This window comes from Arachis hypogaea, chromosome 3 (genome assembly GCF_003086295.3).
Source record: "Arachis hypogaea cultivar Tifrunner chromosome 3, arahy.Tifrunner.gnm2.J5K5, whole genome shotgun sequence".
NCBI classification, from domain to species: Eukaryota; Viridiplantae; Streptophyta; class Magnoliopsida; order Fabales; family Fabaceae; genus Arachis; species Arachis hypogaea.
Window position 1 is genome coordinate 43,542,195 of NC_092038.1, and position 18,755 is coordinate 43,560,949.

Sequence of the window (18,755 nt, forward strand, 5' to 3'; positions counted from 1 at the left end):
AACCATTAACAAAAACCATTAACAATAAACCGCTAAAACAAAACCATTAACAAAAACCATTAACAAATACCATCAACAAAAACCACTAGCCTACACTATTTTCCTAAACCATTAACAAAAACCATTAACAATAAACCGCTAAAACAAAACCATTAACAAAAACCATTAACAAAAACCATCAACAAAAACCACTAGCCTACACTACTTTCCTAAACCACTAACAGTAACATAAACCATTATAAAAAACCAATAACAAATACCGTTATCATAAACCGCTTTCATAAACCACTAACCTCGTCGTTGATCACACCGGCGATATGAGCTACTCCATCCAAACGATAAAGCCTTCCCGGATCGTCCCCCATCTACAGAAACAACCGCTCTGGTCGCACTCGTACTGAACGTTGGTCTTCTTCTCTGGGATTTGGTGGGGTTGGAGAATGAGAAAGTGATTCGAATGAAATTGGCTCGAACTCCTTTTATAGCCGAACTCCTTGAAATTCGAATCAAGTTGATTCGAATTACTATGCAACTCAAATTTCACCTAATTCGAATCAAGTTGATTCGAACCTCCCTACAATGCGCTTCTCCTAGTAATTCGAATTAAGTAAATTCGAATTACGTTGATGTATATCATACTGCTACTGCAGCTCGACTTTCCTCCTTTGTATCCTCTCATATGGTATTAATTTAGTATAAATAATGCAATGGATATTCGTTTTTTAATTTGAATATGGAAGCAAAGTGTAGTTGGACTCGGATAATGGGAATATAGCGATGTTATGCTTTTTAATTTGATTTTTGTTTTTTCGTGGTTGATCTCATTTCCATTTTGTTTATTTTTCATTGTTTTCTTTTTGGTCTAAATTTCATCTCCAATTTTTTTTGTTTTTTATTTGTGTTTTTTTTTTCTGATTTTGTCTTTTTTAGATCTCATTTTTGATTTTTTCTAAACTTTATTTTGTGTTTGTGTTTTGATTTCTGTTTTTTTCCTGGTTTTCTCTTTTTTGTGTGTTAGATCTATCTCATCTCTGAATCTCACTTTCTTTCATACACTTCATTTTGTTTGAGAATATTTTTAATGATCTAATGTTTTGTGATTTTCTCCTAGTTTACAACAAGTGAATATGTCTTGGAGGACGTTCTGGGATTAGGTGCTGCTGAGAAGTCACCTAGTGGTAACAGCACATCATCTTCCGAGGATGAAAAAAACAGAGAGCGTGGATTCCATTTGGAATCTCCGAAAAGAGAAGAACACGACAAAGAAAGTTGGAAGGATGGATTTGATTTCTCGGGTTTGGATGAGTCCCACATGGCTGAGTTATTGAGGAATCCCCCATTAGAGGAACTACTGAAGTCAAACAATTTATATCTCCTTCTAATTAAGTATGTATTGTTATAATTTATTCATGTATTATCTCGTCCATCAATTTATGTATTTTTAGTAATAATTTTATTTTGTTTATTTTTCAGAAATAATATTATTAATGCCGATGAGGATTTGATTATCAAGACTAAGGATTTGATTATCAAGACTAAGGAGAAGCTCTTTTACGGAGTTCCATTCATTGAAGTTAAAGAGCAGGATTGTCCTCCAATTTTGGAAGATATCTTGGATGTCTCCAAGGTTGCTTGTCCGACCATCCTCCTCCTCAGGGGATCGCAGTTGGTCAGCCATTATCCATATTATTCCACTACTGCAACTCAACTTTCCTTCTCTGTCTCCCCTTATATCGAGGCTGACATTCGGGATTTAATGCCTTGAGCATTAAAAACTAAAAACTATGGGAAAATTTTCAGGTGTTACAATCACTTTACTGATACATTGGTATGACAAGTACTATCAGGTAGCCAATTAAAAAGTTGTTGTGTATAATATTGTGTAAAGACCAAAAAGACTATGGAAGGACACTCAATGAAACGGCTAAAGATAATCCTCAAAGAAAGCTTATTATGAGATAGCTGAATTGGAATAAGCTGGTGGTGGCTCTTGGCTAATGGGCTTTGATCGTATGCCCGTTTTTTTATTTTTGGACTAACTTATTTCTTTTAATTAATGGTTGATAATTTTTAGCCCAAACTGTATGATGAGTTTGAAAAAGAAAAAGAAAAAATATGTGAAATAAAAAAGTTATAACTAATCAGATTTGTAATTAATAGAGTTAGGTTTTTCGATCCGCAGGAGATTGCTTCAATCTCGTTGATGCTCTCCAAGAACTCTAATCTCTCTCAGTTTCTCATACCCAAAAAAAAGAAGAAGATTTGTAATTAATTAAAAAAGTAATCAAATTTGTACTGTATTGGATAGATGATATTTTCCACCGTTATGGAGGATTGGAAGGTTAGGAAAGTGTGAGGAAGAAGAAGGTATAATTTTGATGCTGCCGGGATGTGTGTTAAAGGAACGCAATGTTGAGATGCATAATGCTATGCTGAGTTCTGTCATCTTCCCAAGGAGAAGAGCCGATTTTAAGATATTCCAGCAGCTGATTCCTCTCCCCGGCGACCTTCTCTCCAGTGGCTCACTCCTTGCGTCGCCGTCTCCCACCGCTATTGAAGCAGCAAGGTTCTTATCTGGTAGGGCCTTGGATTCATTCAAGGAGTGCCGTAGGCTTATGTGCATCGGGATTGGGGAGGTAAGTTCCACTAAGAGGGAGTGTAGTTGTTGTTAGTGTTTTTGTTTTACATCGTATTTGTCTTTTGGGTGTGATTCCGGGTCGGCTCAATCTTAGGCCACCCTGCCGAATACCTTAATAAAAAGAAAACTGTGTTTTTCAAAGAATATGATTGTTGGAGCAATAGTAGGGAGCTTACAAAGAGGAGGTAGGTGGTTTACCGACGTGGTGGTTTTTGGGGTCTTCCATTTCTGTGTTTGTGTCATTTGAATGTGTTCATGGAGTGGATGTAGTCAGGTATTGAACGGTTCCTGGCGTGGTGGGTACAGTGCTGGGCAGACGAAGTTGATGGGATAAATACTCAGTACGACAAAGTGCGTTGTATTTAGAGCAATAGGTGAGTTTCACTTTAAAATCTGTAAAGTAGATGTTGTGAGCCTGGTGAAATAAGCGAAAAAGTGAACGACACATTAAGTATACCCAATTGTGCTAATTGTTGTTATGATTTCAATTTATTCAGAGAGGATGGGGTCCTGCAGCCGTGTTGTAGAGGGAACGTGCCAGTGGAATGTGAGGAGCAGGGATGATTGGGTTCAACGCAGCGGTGTAGGTTTAGATGAGCAGGTACGTTCCTATTAGTGTTTGAAAGTATGCTTTAATCTCTGAATGTGACATAGTTGTTATTGGCAGGTTTAACATTAAATTTTGACGTGTTTGTAATATTTGGTGAATGTGGTTAGTCTTTGCAAGTGTTGTGAACCATAGGAGTACAATGAATTTAATGTTTTGTGATATGCGTTGTTTTTTATTTGGTTTGAATAAGGGGTATTCATGGTTCTGCTTTTTCGTAAACGGAACTGAAACTGGTGAAACCCCGCGTTCTTGGTGTACTCTTCCACCTCTTCTATGATGGATTCCTCTTCTGCCATCTTGTTTGAGTCATTGTTCTCTCTGTTCTATGTATATCTTTATATGTACCTTGATCATGGTCCATAGTCTTCGACTTTGACTCGTTAATGTTGGAGTTAATGTCAAGTTTCTCTAAATCAATAGCACCAATTACTAAGGCGTTGACTTCTTTGAGTAAAACTAAAACAGCAGCAACCCATGTCCCATGGTAATGCAAGTACCAAGTTTTGTGACTTCTTTGACTATAACCTATAGTCTATCAAAAGATTCTTTAGATATTTTTATTCTACTAATCAATATTTATCTGTTTTTACCTTATATTTGAATTAACACTAATCAACTTTCTTGTTATCTTTTTACACAAAAAATATTAGCCTTCTACTATTCTCCATTTGTATTATGTTATGAAAGCAATGGGACTCTTATTAACAAAAGAAATAAATAAATAAATAATGGTTGTTTGAGTTCATAAATCAAAAACCAAAAGCTATACAACTCCAAAAAGAAATAACAAAAGAAAAATGTGTAAGACATAACATTTTGCCTCTCAATAATCTTGTAAATCTTTTGTCTTTTAGGAAACACAGATTTATACAGAACACATATGACTAGAGGATTAGGAAGCATTAACAAATTAAAACTAACTGAACTGCCCCATCTTCGAAACTATAGTTAAATTCAGCAATGATTAATGTAAGCAAATTAAAGAGAAGAAAAAGAAAAATAAGAAACTCAATCTATATCTCTCCCATATGTGTTTTTGTTCCATATACAACTTGATGGACTTGGCTGTGTTTTCATTCTCTGCTGCATCTTTGTTACATTATTATTTTCTTCTTGACGAGGACTACTATTTAGAATGCTATTATTTTCTTTAACCACATCAACTTTGACTATGTGATGATCTGAAGTCCCTTTGGAAGAAAGCACAAGATAGGACCCTGCTACGAACTTATATGTTGAATCTGATGATGATAATATGTAATCTACCCTTGTTCCATACTTACATGTCCCTTGCACACCTGCATTATAATTTTGAGGATTAAAGAGTTTTCAAAATTGATGAAATGTATGTCACATAATTAAAAGCTTAAGGTATTCTTGTTTTACTTTGTCCTGTGGCAATCATCACAAAAGATTCACATTCCCGTGAATAGTCCTTAGCATCCGTGTACTGCTTACTATTTAGATATTTCATCACTTCAATCTTTGGTCTTGGTTTTCCAATCTCTTCATAGTACTGAAAAACAAAACAAAGAGAAAAAATAATATCAATTCATACATAGGACTAACTTGACTTAAGTTTGTATCATTACTCTTAGTTTTCTGTTGACGTATATCCTCTGCAGTTACTCGGATTGAATCAATGATCGATTTGTAGGTTTCACTGTAAATCTTTTCAGTTACTTCCGATTACGTAAATCAATCTTCAAGTCACATTCTAAAATAGGTCATTTTCTATAACTTCTCTAATAGAAACAATGATATCTCCAATTATATCCCTTTGGATGTAAAATAAATTATTTTATGGAATATTTTAATGACTAATTTGACTATCGTGTGACTTATTAGGAGGTCAATTTGGACATTAATCCCATTTGAATTAACTCATATTTACATTTGACTATGGTTAAAACTTTAAAGCTTACGGATAAGAATATACCTTAACAATATCAGTCCATCTTTCTTGTGACTAATCTGATTCATCAAGTGAGTTAAGCCCTCCAGCTAAGGTGTGAGGCTCATCATTATTAGACTGGATTATTGCATTAATCAGCTTCATCCTCCAATTCTCATCAAGATGATCAAGATGGGTGCAGTAAAAGTTCATTTCACCAGCTTCAGGTACATCGATGGTGGCCTTCAGAACATTCCTGTTGCCAACAAAATTAGTGACATTCGCACCTGTTGCTCCATCGTTTCCTCTAATCTAATCTATTTCTAACCCACCAGAATTCAGAGTCTTTTCTTGTTGTATTTTGTTTAATCTTCAGTTTTCACAAGCTAGATTTCCACTAATATTCCCATGATCATATTCTCTAGTAGATGGTCAATGCCAAGAAGCTGGCTTTGGAGTGAAGTAAGACAAGTTGTCTTGCTTCAATTATAGCAAGAAGAGTCTGTAATATTGTTACTCTTCCTTAAGATTAGGCAAGGTCGATATCTACCTACTCCTTCAAATGGCACCATTCATTGCCAAACTAAACTATGCTCCTTGTAATGAGGCAGCATTGTTTGTGGAAAAATGAGAATAAGTGTAGGAAAAAAATTTATTAATTAACATTAAAAAATTTTTAATGATGAAATTATTTTTTTAACTTTAAAATTTTTTAGTGGAGGAATTTTTTTTTCAAAAATAGGAGTTAGACTCGAATTCGAGACCTTTAGGCGAATACAAGGGGATTATGTCATTTGAGTTATAGCTCCTTGACTTTTAGTGGAGGATTTTTAATTATAATTTCAGTCTTAAAATATAAAATTCAGAATAGAATTTAAGATACAAAATTTATTTTAAAAAGATTAATTCATAATAGCTGAAAAAATGACTTTTTAAATAAACTTATGATTATTTTAGCCTTCAAAGTAGTATGTAATAACTAAGTTAGTCCTCACTTTGAGTGAGCTTATGAAATAGGACCAATTTTTTTAATGCCATAGGATAATTATTAATTCTTGAGGTTGTCTTATTAGCCAATTAATCTTTTAACACCAATCAGAAACTATTAAGACCAGAGACATGAAATTAAAGCACAGACTATGGCTACTGTATATGACGTCATAATCATTTTATGCTACCAACAGTAAAAAAACGTGCTTAGTATTGACATTACTGTAGTGAAATTAGATACCAGTTTTGTTGGGTTCAAACCTAATTGAACCATAAAAACTAGTTTTTAGCAAACTCGTTTTTATTCAAACAGTGTAGTTTCAGTTTACTGATTTTGTTTAAAAATTCTGGTTTATTAAAGCAATTTATGTGCAGTTTTGTTAAACTGGTTTTCTTCACCACCCGTGGCCCCGATGATGAATAATGGATTTCATTAATTATACAGGAAACATTATATGACATGGGAATTGAAGCAGAGGAATACTTTCGTGACTATGCAAGTAAGGATGATGGTCGTAACAAAGGGTTCGATTCGGATGAAGGAGTGGGGCCAGATGATGTCCTTCGAATGGAATTTAACACTCCAGATGAAGCCAAATCCTTTTATAATAACTATAGCCGATTAAAGGGATTTTCTACGAGGCAAGGGAGGAAGGTAACAAATACTGCAGGGGATATTGTGCGATACACATTTGTGTGCAATAGGCAAGGGTATCGGGAGAAGAAATGGCTACAGATGGCTAATCGAAAACGGGAGCACAAGATTGTGACTCGTTGTGGTTGCCTTGCCGAGATGAGGATAAAGAGAAAAGATGGGAGTGGCAAATGGTACGTGTCTCGGTTTGTGGATGAGCATAATCATGAACTCGCATCTGGCAAGTTCGTCGATTACTTGAGGTCGCACAGGCGGCTATCTGAAGTAGAGATTGCACAAATGACTAGCTTGAGGGAGGTTGGTATCAGCATTCCTAAAATATATGAATCCTTCGCGGCACAGCTTGGGGGTTTTAACCTTGTGACATTCACAAAGCAAGACATGTATAATGAGGTGAGGCGACAAAGAGAACTGCAAAATGGAGATGTAAGCGCTGCAATTCGATACTTGGAAGGTGTTTCCCGTGTAGACAACAGAATATTTTGGAGGTACAAGGTTGGGTCTGAAAACAATCTTTGTGACCTATTTTGGAGTGACGGGCGCAGTCAGTTCGACTATGCAATATTCGGAGATGTTCTAGCCTTCGATGCTACTTATGGCCGAAACAAGTACAATTTGCCTGTTGTGTTCTCGGGAGTTAACCACCACAACCAAACATGTGTCTTCGGATGTGCAATGGTCTCGTGTGAAACACAAGAGTCCTACATCTGGGTTTTGCGGCAGTTTTTGGAATGCATGGAAGGAAAGGCCCCTAAGGCAGTCATCACAGATGGAGATACCTCGATGCGAAATGCTATACGTCATGTATTTCCCGAAACCCATCACAGGCTATGTGCTTGGCATTTGCTTCGTAATGCGACTTCCAATATATGTGACTCACAATTCACCCAGCTATTTAGACACTGCATGCTTGCGGACATGGAGGTTGATGAGTTCGAGGTGCAATGGGAGGCAATGCTGGATGAGTGTGGGGTTCGTGAAGTCGAATGGGTGAAGGATTTGTACCGCAAAAAAACTGCATGGGCGACAGCATACATCAGAGGCCAATTTTTTGCTGGAATACGGACAACGTCCCGTTGTGAATCTCTACATGCCAAGCTGGGCAGGTTTGTGGAGAGTAGATACGGGGTCCTTGAATTTGTCACAAACTTCCAAAGATGCATTGATTTCTTGCGAGACAATGAGGACGAGCTTGAATTTCGTTCATGGTACGGAACTCCAGTCTTGCAAACTGAGTTTGTTGAGCTTGAGAAGGATGGGTGGACAAAGTATACACGGGAGATGTTTTGGCGATTTCGTGAAGCTCTTAAAAGGTGCGTTCGAATTCACATATGTGGATGCAATAAAAATGCTGAGGGTGAAGTATATGTTGTTCAAAAATATCGCAGGCCGGAAAAGAAGTGGGAGGTTTTGAGGCAAAATGTGGGTAACAAATTCAGCTGCACCTGCCTGAGAATGGAATCATTTGGACTGCCCTATGTCCACATACTAGCTGTGTTGGTGCGCTTGGATTATACTATCATTCCCAATACGCTTGTGCTCCGCAGATGGTCGAAGACAGCAAAGTTGCACTATGGCTTAAATTGCACTAGAAATGAAACACAGGAGCAAACAACAACGTATAGGTCCCGGTTGGGAGCTTTTGCTCAGCTATGCACACGACTTGGCCGGGTTGCATGCATGAGCGATGAGGACTTTAAGTACTACTCACATAAGGTACTAACTGACACTATCTGCCTGGAAATTAAGAATGGCCTCAGGCCCCCGGAAGACGTAGGACTAACGGCGGAGGAACAACGAGTGAAGGACCCCATCAGCGTGAGAACAAAGGGTACTGGTCGACTCAGCCAGGCATCTGCATCGACCGGGAAAAAACGACGCAAGTGCAGCAACTGTGGCCGACTCGGTCATCGAAGGACCCGTTGTCCAAATCGTGCAGGTCAGGAGGGTGGCCAACCGTGTGTGGGCGTGAATAAGAGAGTTCGAGGTACCCAGGTAAAGATGATCAGGTTCTCATTTCTTTTCTGCTGCATGGGCCCGTTCTTTGATGTAGCATATTACATTCAATTCCGTGAATACTTGGTTCAGGTCTTTGGTTAGAATGTGACTAAATGTTTCTCATGCAGGTGGTGCAGGAGGATGCTCCTTCCAACAACCCGGAGGCTGTGTCACTTGGCGACCTTTGATATGCTCCGGAGTGGCACTTGCTCATTTTAGTGGTACTAGTATATTAGGGGGAATGTTGTCGCTTCTTGCGGCTCCAGTTACCGGTGACTATTTGTAGTTACTTTGTTATATAGCACTTGTTGTTGAAAATCTTTATATATGGGTATTGCTCATTTGCATATTACTAGTGCAAATAGTTAAGTATCTGTGAATTCAGTGACAAACATTTCAGATCTGTGAAGTTGGCATTTATTTACTTATATTATTTACATTTTATACTTATCACTTGCGTGTTGTTATGCTAGAATGACTAATAATGTTTTTCTGAAAAAGGATGCTGTGTCTTGCTTCTTCGTACATGATTGATGGCAGATTTACATGACACTCAGCCATCTCCAGTGGGGAAACTATCCATAAATAAGACTGTTTGACATTTAAAGATTAATAGTTTAAATATGAATATCATTTATGATATGATACCATGACATTGTTTGATCATCGATGCTGCACCTTCTCTACTTGTGGAACACCCCCACCCCGTTTTCCTGTTTTCTTTCTCTCCCTCTCTCTCTCTGTGGCAAGCATTCAAACTGTTTTCCTATATTTGGTTCTGCAATGGTTTTTAATTCCAACAGGATGGAATGAAGAATATTATAACGTTGTTTACTCCTTTTACTAATGTGCTGTTATACTAGGACTCTCACACCCCAGGGGTTGGCTGACACTCTGTGTGGTTCACCACTATACATGGCTCCAGAAATAATTCAAAATAAAAAATATAATGCCACGGTGATGATAGTTAGAACCAATATTGGATTCTACATGCAAATGCTTGTTACTCCTTTTTCTTTTTTAAGAAGAATGAAAAAGTAAAATTGTATTGTAATTGCAGGCTGATTTATGGAGTGTAGTGGCAATATTGTACCAACTAGTCACTGGGAAGCCACCATTTGATGGAAATAGTCAACTGCGGGTTTTCGAAGAGGCTACTTCTGCTTCAATTCATTAAAACAAAACATCAAAGTTCCTTGTGATCCTATTTTTTTCTCTGACATTTTTTTATTTTTTTGCGTTGCAGCTTTTGCAAAACATTTTGACATCTACTGAGCCGCAGTTTCCGCAAGAAGCCTTTATTGCTTTTGGAATATGTCTGAGAATGAAAATAGTTATACCGAATTCTGCCGCTCTTTCTGTTGTCTTTTCTAAATATATAATAATTTTGGATGTCCAGGTATTGCAGTGCAATGCAAAATTGTAACTGGAATCGTTTGCAGTTAGGTGAGTAGTCTTGGCTATATGGAAGAAAGCTATATAAGTTTGTGAATCTTGGATGAATAAGGGTTTCTTGCTTGCAAGCACTTTGGCCAATGAAGCCAGAACTTCGTATGGAGTTGTGGGTTCATCACAAAGCATGGAATGGAAAATATATGACCTACTATGGCGTTGTAGAGGGACCTTGATATTTGCTTAATTACGTGTATATAAATGTTTTTAATTCTTTCAACGTGGAAATTGTAAATAGTCTTTAGCATGGAGTTCTGAACCAACTACATGTGCAATGTATTCAATTATTTCATATACAGCCTTCGTTGGAATTACCAGTCTAAACTTTTTCTGAAATTCCATGTTAATCATTACCGTACATAAACTAGGGCTGAAAATCTATACTAAATTACTTACTTAAGCTACTGCTCTCGAACAAATTAATAATTGTGTCATGTGTGATGATAATTGTGAAAGCAAATTCTCCGCGATCAGATAAGATGATATTCTAATATTCGATTATCTAAATAAAATCTTACAAATTTTTTAGCATTCCCTTACATTTACTTTGTTTCTATCGGGGCACCAACTATAACATTATTTGAGTGAGTCGCACGGTCCATTAATGTGTCCTCAAACAATAAGGTTGAAATATACTAAGCAGTTTTAGCTGAAATATCCATGCCCGGGGTCAGACGACTGAAACAAAAAAACTTGCCACACAGGATGTATCAATCTAGATTGCAGGCCGTTTTACATTAGTTATAATGACTATCATTCTTAGCTCAAATAGATACCTTACATAAACATAGTCATAATGACTATCATGCTTGATGCATCATTCTTAACTCAAACACATACCTTACACAAAAGTTGTCATAATGACACCCATCCTTGATACTGTAAATACCATCCTAAATGAGCAAAGACACCAAACATAGGTACTATAGTCAAAAAGATTAGGTCTTTTCCACCTTGATTGCAAAAGGGTAATGTGTTGATATGGGTGCTCCTACCATAGTGGAGGGACCACTCGTTTCCACACTTTACCATCCAATTGAGATCTATTAGAGTCATAGACTTTATATATATCAAACCTTAGTAAGCTATTTTACAAACCATAACCATTCACAACACATGGATATATGAGACGGTCATGTTGCATGTGTCCGTGACCTTGGAAACTAGTCATGAGCGCGCATGAGGGTGCGCCACAGCTTCTCTGCCTCCTCATCCACAACCTGCTTCTTCTGGTTCCAGTCAGACAAGATGATAGTTGTTGCAGTTTTCATTCTCACCTTTCCGTTCATCATGACACCAAGCCTCCTAGGGTCAAGTAACCCATCATTCAGCAGCCAGTAAAGGCACCACACAGCGGAATCGTTGCTGGTTTTCACAGAAATGACTTGTTAGAACCCTGAATTAGCATACTAAATATCGGTTTGGCAATAATAGTTGAACATGACATAGACTATCACTAAATAAATCGTTAAAGCACCTGTTTGGTAGGTTGGGTACTCCTTTGGGATAATTGATGGGTCCCCAAGTTGTAGGATCAGAAGAGATCTCTGTGAAACTGCTAAGATTCTGCTCTTGCTTGAAAATTTGTGACAAAGTTATCATCTGCATGCAACATGTTACCACGGTTAGTTGGTTGGCAAACGAGTTACACACCACACGGAAGTCACGAAGTCGTTAGAAAAGTATGTGAAAGGCCAAGAAACTTACGATTGTACGCATGTTGCGCTCTCTACGTTCCATGGTTTCTTTAGTCTTGGTGATATCAAGAGCGTAAACCTTGCCTTGTTTGACGTGGACTACCATAATATACCATGAATGACTGGGTTCACATATGGGAATAATAACCTGCCATGATCACCAAATAAGATTTTTCCACATCCGCCTAGCACCCTAACATTATGGAATCTGAAATTGAAACCAAAGATCTTTAAATTATACCTTCTCCAGTTTAGTTGTGGCAGGCATCCAGCAACACAGGTATTTTTTGACTATCATGTCGATGGGCCTCAGCTGAAGGACATCAACAGCGAAGGGACTTGGGAGGAACCAAAAACGAATGGGAGTTTCTCTTGATGCTCTTAGAGAAGCAAACAGGACAACAATGTTCACAATCTGCCATTTCCAATATGGGGAACCCATTAACCAACAACAACATGCAAGTCATCACCGACAAAGTTCGTATATTAGTAGGTCATTTATGTTTAGTTGGAGTCACTTACATCAGAATGGGGAACAAATTTTGGGATCAAAGAGTGGAACATGCCCCTGGCGACCTCCAACTCATAAAATTTGAAGACTACCTCACTGCAACAAAAAAAAGAAAGTAATTAAGATACTCCACACCGGTTTGGATATATATACTGGCAATCAGGAGAGGCAAAATAATGTCAAATTATGGAAGGACTTACTTAAGGTCTTCTGTCTTGCCGTAAAGATACGCAGCGATGCGGTACTCATCGTAGGTGAGATCCATATCCGCAGTTGGATCGAAAACCATCTCATAGCTCTGCAATCAACAAAAAAATTGCATAGTTTGCAGACCATACTTACACCTAAATTAATAAGGTTTGCACAGTTTCCTTTGTTACCAGGGGTATGAGATAGATAGGTGAGTCAAGCCGTGAAATCAGTCCAGGGTGCCTGACCCCGCTCCCACCCTGCCTCAGCGGAGCTACTGACTTTCCCGCCAACTCAGGTAGGATCTCGTTTGCATCATCAACCGTGGATATCGGCGGTTTGTGATGTTCTGAGATGGGGCCTGCTTGCTCCACCTTAGGTATCTTGGGTGGAGGCATCGGTGTAGGTGAATGCGAGAATAACTCACACACGACACTTGTGCAGTCAAGTTGTTGAAAACCAGGGAGGTCATTAAAGGCCTGCAAGATCTGGGAACAAATCAATCAACTGCTAGAGATGTTGTATCAAAAAGTTGGAGTTAAAACTCTTAACACATGAAGAAATGTTGGGAGTTATATGTGTACACCTTATCAGTTGACCACTGATCTGGACAGCGGCGCGTAGTGTTCCCGCCAAGGCTCAGCTTAGGTGTGCCAGTTTCCCAATGCATCATAGACCCAGTTTGCAGTCCCATCTGCCGCCCGCCAACAACTGGAGCTGGGGTAGATAGGTTCTCGTCGATGACAACGTCATCATCGTAACCAGGGGAGTTGGGGATTATGACATCGCACATGTACCCGGAATTGCTTTCTATAATACCCTTCCCTTTGTTGGCTGCATTGATCAGGTGGGTGTAGGTGTGGATCTTCTGATTCCCTTGACATCTTGTGGTGGTAGTGGTTCCCGTGTCTGGGCCGGGATGTCGTATCCCAACGCTGTGATTGTTTCTCGCAGATGTTGTCACGGTGGTAGTTCCTGTAGTAACAATCAAGGGGGTCACACCGCTTGAGTTCCGGACTTTGAGCAAACGCTGAAGTTCAACCAGGTTTGCTTCCAGAGTAACTGATCTAGCATCGATCCTCTGCATACAAAAAGAAAAAACTAAAACTTTTCAGAATGGGTTCCACCAATTATTAAAGCTACAAGGCCACAAAACAAGACATATTTAATTGAGATTGAGCATCATCGCGGACGACAAACATACTTGATGAAGACTTTCATCGGTTGCATTTTATAAAAAAAAATTGGTTATGCTTAAGAGGGGCCTTTCAAGGTCAGACTCCCACATCATGTACACTACATGTGTCGGACCCCAGTGTTGACCAAAATATATGCTAACATTTATAACTTTTGTGCCACCCCCATGTACACTTCATGCATTATCACTGTTTATATTTTGTTTCCCCAAAACCCCCTCGACTTTACTACAACAAGTAATGAAATAATGGTGTCAGGCACCAACCTCAACTGCATCCAGGATGCTTCGGAGAACGTCGGAGATAATGTCGGCTCGGCCCTGTTGACCCTCAGTTGTCGTCGTAACTTCCTCAAGTGGCTGCTGTGTTAAACCAATCACACACAAAACGTCTTAGCTCCATTATCCAAACAACATCTTCTGCATAAACAACAAATCTACACGGGTTTCCAAGGGTTTCGGATACTTACCGCGTCGAGTGGCAACTCTGGGTTGACGTTGATGTTTCCAACGTCAGTGGCTGATTGTGCCTTGGTAGGGCACTGAGTCGAGAGAACCCGCCTATAGAGAACAAAGAGAAGGTTACATCAGAGTTAACAATCGCATCTAACTAGGGGTGGAAGTACAAAATAAGAATCCCTATTTCATTAGAGAACGTACCGATTTCCTTCTTCTGATAGTTGAGAATCATTCGGCACAACTTGCTCATCCCCCATGGCTAACGACATAGTTAGGAACACAGCAGCGGAGGTTTGGAAATATGGAGTGAGGAGAAGATATGGAATTGGATGAAGGTGGAGGTGCAATGACGGATCCCTATATAAGCAAGCTTGCCTCTGTGCACCTTAGCTTTTTCTTCTCCAGACAAGACGTGTACGACGGAGTATGGCCTACAGAGAGGGCGTGAGCCGTGATGACTCTGAATCGATCTGAACCCGCTTTAGGTTGCTCCGTGCCCACTAGACCCGCGAAATGTTAATTCCTCCACCCTTCCCCAGTTTGAATGTTGTGTTTCAAAAGCCACAAATGAGATATCAATAGATACCATCAAGCTCTTTACTTGGAAAACCTTGGCTATTTGTGAAAGTTAAAACTAAATCAGTAGCGCGAATATTTTCCGACGGGGTATTACATAAAAAATCAAGCTATTTAATATTTTTTAGCTTCTGTAATAATTGCAAGAAACTTATTCAATTGCTATATGTAAATCTAAACTTTATTTTACAATAATATATGAAAAACTTTAACCTCATATGGTATTCTAACAGATTCGTATAATAACATATTTCTTAAGATGAATATTAAGACATACTTTTATTCCTCTCAATAAATAATATGTTATCACATTCTGTTCTTTTTAACATTAGTCCATAGTTAATTACTAAATTTATGCTTAGTTTTCTACATATAAATGAAACTAACTCTTACTTATGCACATCCTCGTTTTTTAGACAATTGGGGGTTAAATTTCTAACATTAACAGCATAAATTTAAAATAACTTAGTGATATTGACTGAAATTAGTTGAAAATCATTGTTACCTTCCTATTGGATTTGTAATTTACATGCTTTGTTTTACATGTTTTAAGTCACTATTAAAAATTATAAGTAAAATTATTAAATTTGTTCTTTATATCATAAATCTTTTTGGGCTCCTTCAAAAAATTAAAGATAAGTTACTTAAATAAATTGAAATGTAACTAAAATTACTCGATTACAACTTCTTGCTACTGCTAACCTGAATAAGCGTTTTCACAATTCTGTGTAAATTGGTACGGAGTGTGGCGGTGGAAGAAAAACGTAAAATGATTGAGTGCCATTTTTTCCAATACAGAGCGAGAAGAGTTTTCTATTCTTACCACATAAGCTCCAAATTAAATAATTAACATCTTTTATCCTATCAAGTACTATCTATTTTCTTATATCTTAATATAACAATATAAGAAATAAAAAAATATTGATTTGATTGCTATATCAAAATAAGACTATTCAAAATATTCATACCATATTTTAATTAAAATAAAACCATTTATAATACGGTTTTTTTATATTTTATCATTTTATTTTTATTAGTTTAATTACTCTGTTGGTCTCTATAATTTCGTGAAATTTTCAATTAGGTCCCTATACTTTTTTTCTTTTTAATTGGGTCCTTGTACTAATTTTTTTTCAATTAAGTTCCTCTTAGTAGTAATTGGCTTAATTATATAGGGAGCCAAGTAAAAAAAAAATAATTGGTATAGGGACCTAAATAAAAAGAAAAAAAGTGTACGGACCCAATAAAAAAAATCAGTGCAAAGACTCAATTAAAAGAAAAAAAATGTATAGGAACCAAAATGAAATTTCTTGAAACTATACAGAATAATTATACTTTTTTATTATTAAATTTGTATTTAATGTTATTTGTGGTCTGAAATTTCAGTTTTACTTTTATTTTTTTTACGTGTGGTTTTGTTTTTATATAGTTTGTTATTTTTTTATACTACAACAAATGCTAGACCCCAACACAATATACATGACACACATTTTACATTCATTTTTTTTCTTCACTTACCATATCATACACAATAAAACACTAAACACTCACGATATAATTATTTTTTTACCTACCAAATTCTACACAACAAAATATTTTATTTTATGTTATTTTTTTTACACTACCCGAATACGTGAAACAAATCCTTAATCCTCATTTAAATGAGATAATTAACTTTACAATACAATTTCATTGTTCCCGATTTGATATAATACAGTAATTGCACTTTAAATAAAAAAATATCAGTATATTATTATGTATAAGAAACTGTCTGATATAATAAAGTATAAATTAATCTTATTATTTCTTAGTTATAATAAAATAAAATTAATTTATATTTGAAGTATACTTATTCTACTGTATCAAAGAGAGAATAATAAAATTATATTTTAAACTTAATTTTCTTAATTAAATGATGATCAAGGATTCATTTCACATAAATTAGTAGCTTAAAAAAATTTAATATAATGTAAAAATAAGTTATTGTATAAGATATGATTCGTGAAAAAATTATTGTACAATTAATGTTTAGTATTCTACTGCGTATGACATAGTTAGTGAAAATAAAAAACAAATACAAAATTTGTGTCATTTATTTTTTGGTTAGGGTCTAGAACTTGCTGTCTTACTAAACAAAATTCCAAACTACACAAAAACAATAGCATATGTAAAAAAAAAATAGAATTAAAACTCGTATTTCATACCACATCCAATGTTAAACACAAACTTAACACTAAAAATTGTTACTGAGTTTCTTATATAATTTAGGTAACGTGCCCAAAAATTAATATATTGAATGTTCAACAAAAATTCATTCTAGTGTATTTCTGTTCTGACTAGTAAAATATATTTCTATTCATACGTTACGGTTATTACACAGATCTTATATGTATTTAACATATTGATTGTAGGTTGAATGGAAGAAGAAATACAGCGCACAAATCTCGTTAAATTGTTTATAACGAGATAAGTATTAAAGTGGTCCTTAAAATTGCACTCGAGCCTAATAGTAGTCCCTGAACTTAAAATTTACCCATATTCGTCCCTGAAGTTGCATTCGTCCGGCACATTCCGTGGACCTGGCATCACTGGAAAGCTGATCTGGACTCTCCAGTGACACGCTGGCCAGGTCACGGCGAGCTGACGTGGATTATAAAACTTTTATGGTGCAACTTGGTCCCTAAATCAAAATTAAAAATTTTAATCATCAATCTCTTCTCTACAATAATTCCTCTTTTCTCTACAGGCATAGATCTTCATATCCCAAATTCACAAGATTTTTCTTTTTGTTTATTTTTAGTTGAAGTATCTTATAACAATAACAACAACTACAGTCTTCTTAACGACCATTATTTGAACAAGTTTAACTGCTTTTATCCCATTTTTTTCTGTAAGAAAGATGGTGAGATTATAACATAAAAAAAACTTATGTGATATATATAATTAAAGAAATAATGCAAAGTTTAGTTTCTAAAGTTGTGAACAATCATTAAAATTTGTTGACTTTTAAAAATGATTAAATTGATTCCTAAATTCATAAATTGTGAATCTCAACTCATCTCTAATGTTAATATAAAATGTTAAAATGTTAGCATGACATTTACAAACAAAAAGATGATATCATTAATATTTTAATATGTCAAGTTAGTGTCTTAAATTAATTAATTATATTTATTTTACTTAATTAATTTTTTATTAATTAGAGACTAAAATAATAAATATTAAATTAGATAAATTTTTGCTATTTTTTGTCTCTCTAATATTACCATTAATTAATTTAAAATACCTATTTAACTATAATAAAATCTTAAACACGTCATTTTAATGGAGATGTCATCAGATTTGAAATGCCATAATATAACACTTTATATTAATACTATGTGAATGACAGTTAAATTAGGATGATGCATGGTTATTTTGGAACAGGATTCGAAAATAAATGTAATGTAGTATATAATAATAACAATGTAACTTTTTAATTCTGTAAATACAAGAGATATATTTTTGTAAAATCATATAAAAATATAAAATTGAATTTGGTCAAACATTTTAATTAAACTAGAGTTAAATGAGTGCATAAAATGTTCAATACAAAGACATAGTATATGTGACTCTTAACTAACAAAACATATGCGTACTTTCAACGAAGTTGTAATTTGTAGCCTCTTACACATCCATATGGAGAAGAGAAGAGAAGAAAAGGAAAGAGAGGGGTTACTATTATAGAGAAGAGAATAATAATTAAATTTGGGGATTAAAATTTTTAATTTTGATTTAGGGACCAAATTGCACCATAAAGGTTTACTAATCCACGTCAGCCGTTACCTGGCCAGCGTGTTACGAAAGAGTCCACATCAGCTTTCCGGTAGTGCCAGGTGGAGGGACTGTGCC

At 36.1% G+C, this 18,755-nt stretch overlaps 3 protein-coding genes across 5 annotated transcripts; 2 read left to right on the forward strand and 1 right to left on the reverse strand.

Annotated features, from left to right (window-relative positions):
- Positions 1-536: 536 nt before the first annotated feature.
- LOC140183786 (uncharacterized) lies at positions 537-1,976 on the forward strand. The gene is made up of 3 exons (XM_072232938.1): positions 537-682; positions 1,112-1,386; positions 1,474-1,976. Exons 1-3 carry the CDS (start codon positions 680-682, stop codon positions 1,763-1,765), a joined length of 570 nt encoding a protein of 189 aa, XP_072089039.1. The 5' UTR covers positions 537-679; the 3' UTR covers positions 1,766-1,976.
- Positions 1,977-2,143: 167 nt separating this feature from the next.
- On the forward strand, positions 2,144-9,235 carry LOC112790467 (protein FAR1-RELATED SEQUENCE 5). Of its 2 annotated transcripts, XM_072232937.1 has the most exons (6): positions 2,159-2,636; positions 2,913-3,012; positions 3,136-3,239; positions 6,578-8,100; positions 8,176-8,782; positions 8,914-9,235. In XM_072232937.1, exons 3-6 carry the CDS (start codon positions 3,141-3,143, stop codon positions 8,971-8,973), a joined length of 2,289 nt encoding a protein of 762 aa, XP_072089038.1. In that variant the 5' UTR covers positions 2,159-2,636; positions 2,913-3,012; positions 3,136-3,140; the 3' UTR covers positions 8,974-9,235. The 2 variants fall into 2 exon arrangements, with proteins under 2 accessions (XP_025688670.1, XP_072089038.1); XM_025832885.2 differs by having other exon boundaries at positions 2,144-2,636; positions 6,578-8,782.
- A 1,709-nt stretch (positions 9,236-10,944) lies between these two features.
- LOC112790469 (uncharacterized) lies at positions 10,945-14,938 on the reverse strand. Of its 2 annotated transcripts, none has more exons than XM_025832888.3 (11): positions 14,490-14,938; positions 14,300-14,390; positions 14,097-14,192; positions 13,221-13,715; positions 12,826-13,113; positions 12,646-12,743; positions 12,457-12,541; positions 12,176-12,349; positions 11,945-12,082; positions 11,715-11,839; positions 10,945-11,602 (listed from the first exon to the last, which is right to left on the reverse strand). In XM_025832888.3, the coding sequence occupies exons 1-11, from the start codon at positions 14,555-14,557 to the stop codon at positions 11,401-11,403; spliced, it is 1,860 nt and encodes a 619-aa protein (XP_025688673.1). In that variant the 5' UTR covers positions 14,558-14,938; the 3' UTR covers positions 10,945-11,400. The 2 variants fall into 2 exon arrangements, with proteins under 2 accessions (XP_025688673.1, XP_025688672.1); XM_025832887.3 differs by having other exon boundaries at positions 12,826-13,122; positions 14,490-14,899.
- Positions 14,939-18,755: the final 3,817 nt, after the last annotated feature.

Coding starts and splice junctions, on each gene's coding strand:
- LOC112790469 (XM_025832887.3), bottom strand. CDS start 14,557: ATGTCGTTAGCCATGGGGGATGAGCAAGTTGTGCCGAATGATTCTCAA. Junction 14,391..14,489: donor CTATCAGAAGAAGGAAATCG/GTACGTTCTCTA, acceptor TGTTCTCTATAG/GCGGGTTCTCTCGACTCAGT. Junction 12,083..12,175: donor CCACAACTAAACTGGAGAAG/GTATAATTTAAA, acceptor TGATCATGGCAG/GTTATTATTCCCATATGTGA.
- LOC140183786 (XM_072232938.1), top strand. Junction 1,387..1,473: donor TTATATCTCCTTCTAATTAA/GTATGTATTGTT, acceptor TTTATTTTTCAG/AAATAATATTATTAATGCCG.
- LOC112790467 (XM_025832885.2), top strand. CDS start 3,141: ATGGGGTCCTGCAGCCGTGTTGTAGAGGGAACGTGCCAGTGGAATGTG. Junction 3,240..6,577: donor GTGTAGGTTTAGATGAGCAG/GTACGTTCCTAT, acceptor TTAATTATACAG/GAAACATTATATGACATGGG. Junction 8,783..8,913: donor AGAGAGTTCGAGGTACCCAG/GTAAAGATGATC, acceptor TTTCTCATGCAG/GTGGTGCAGGAGGATGCTCC.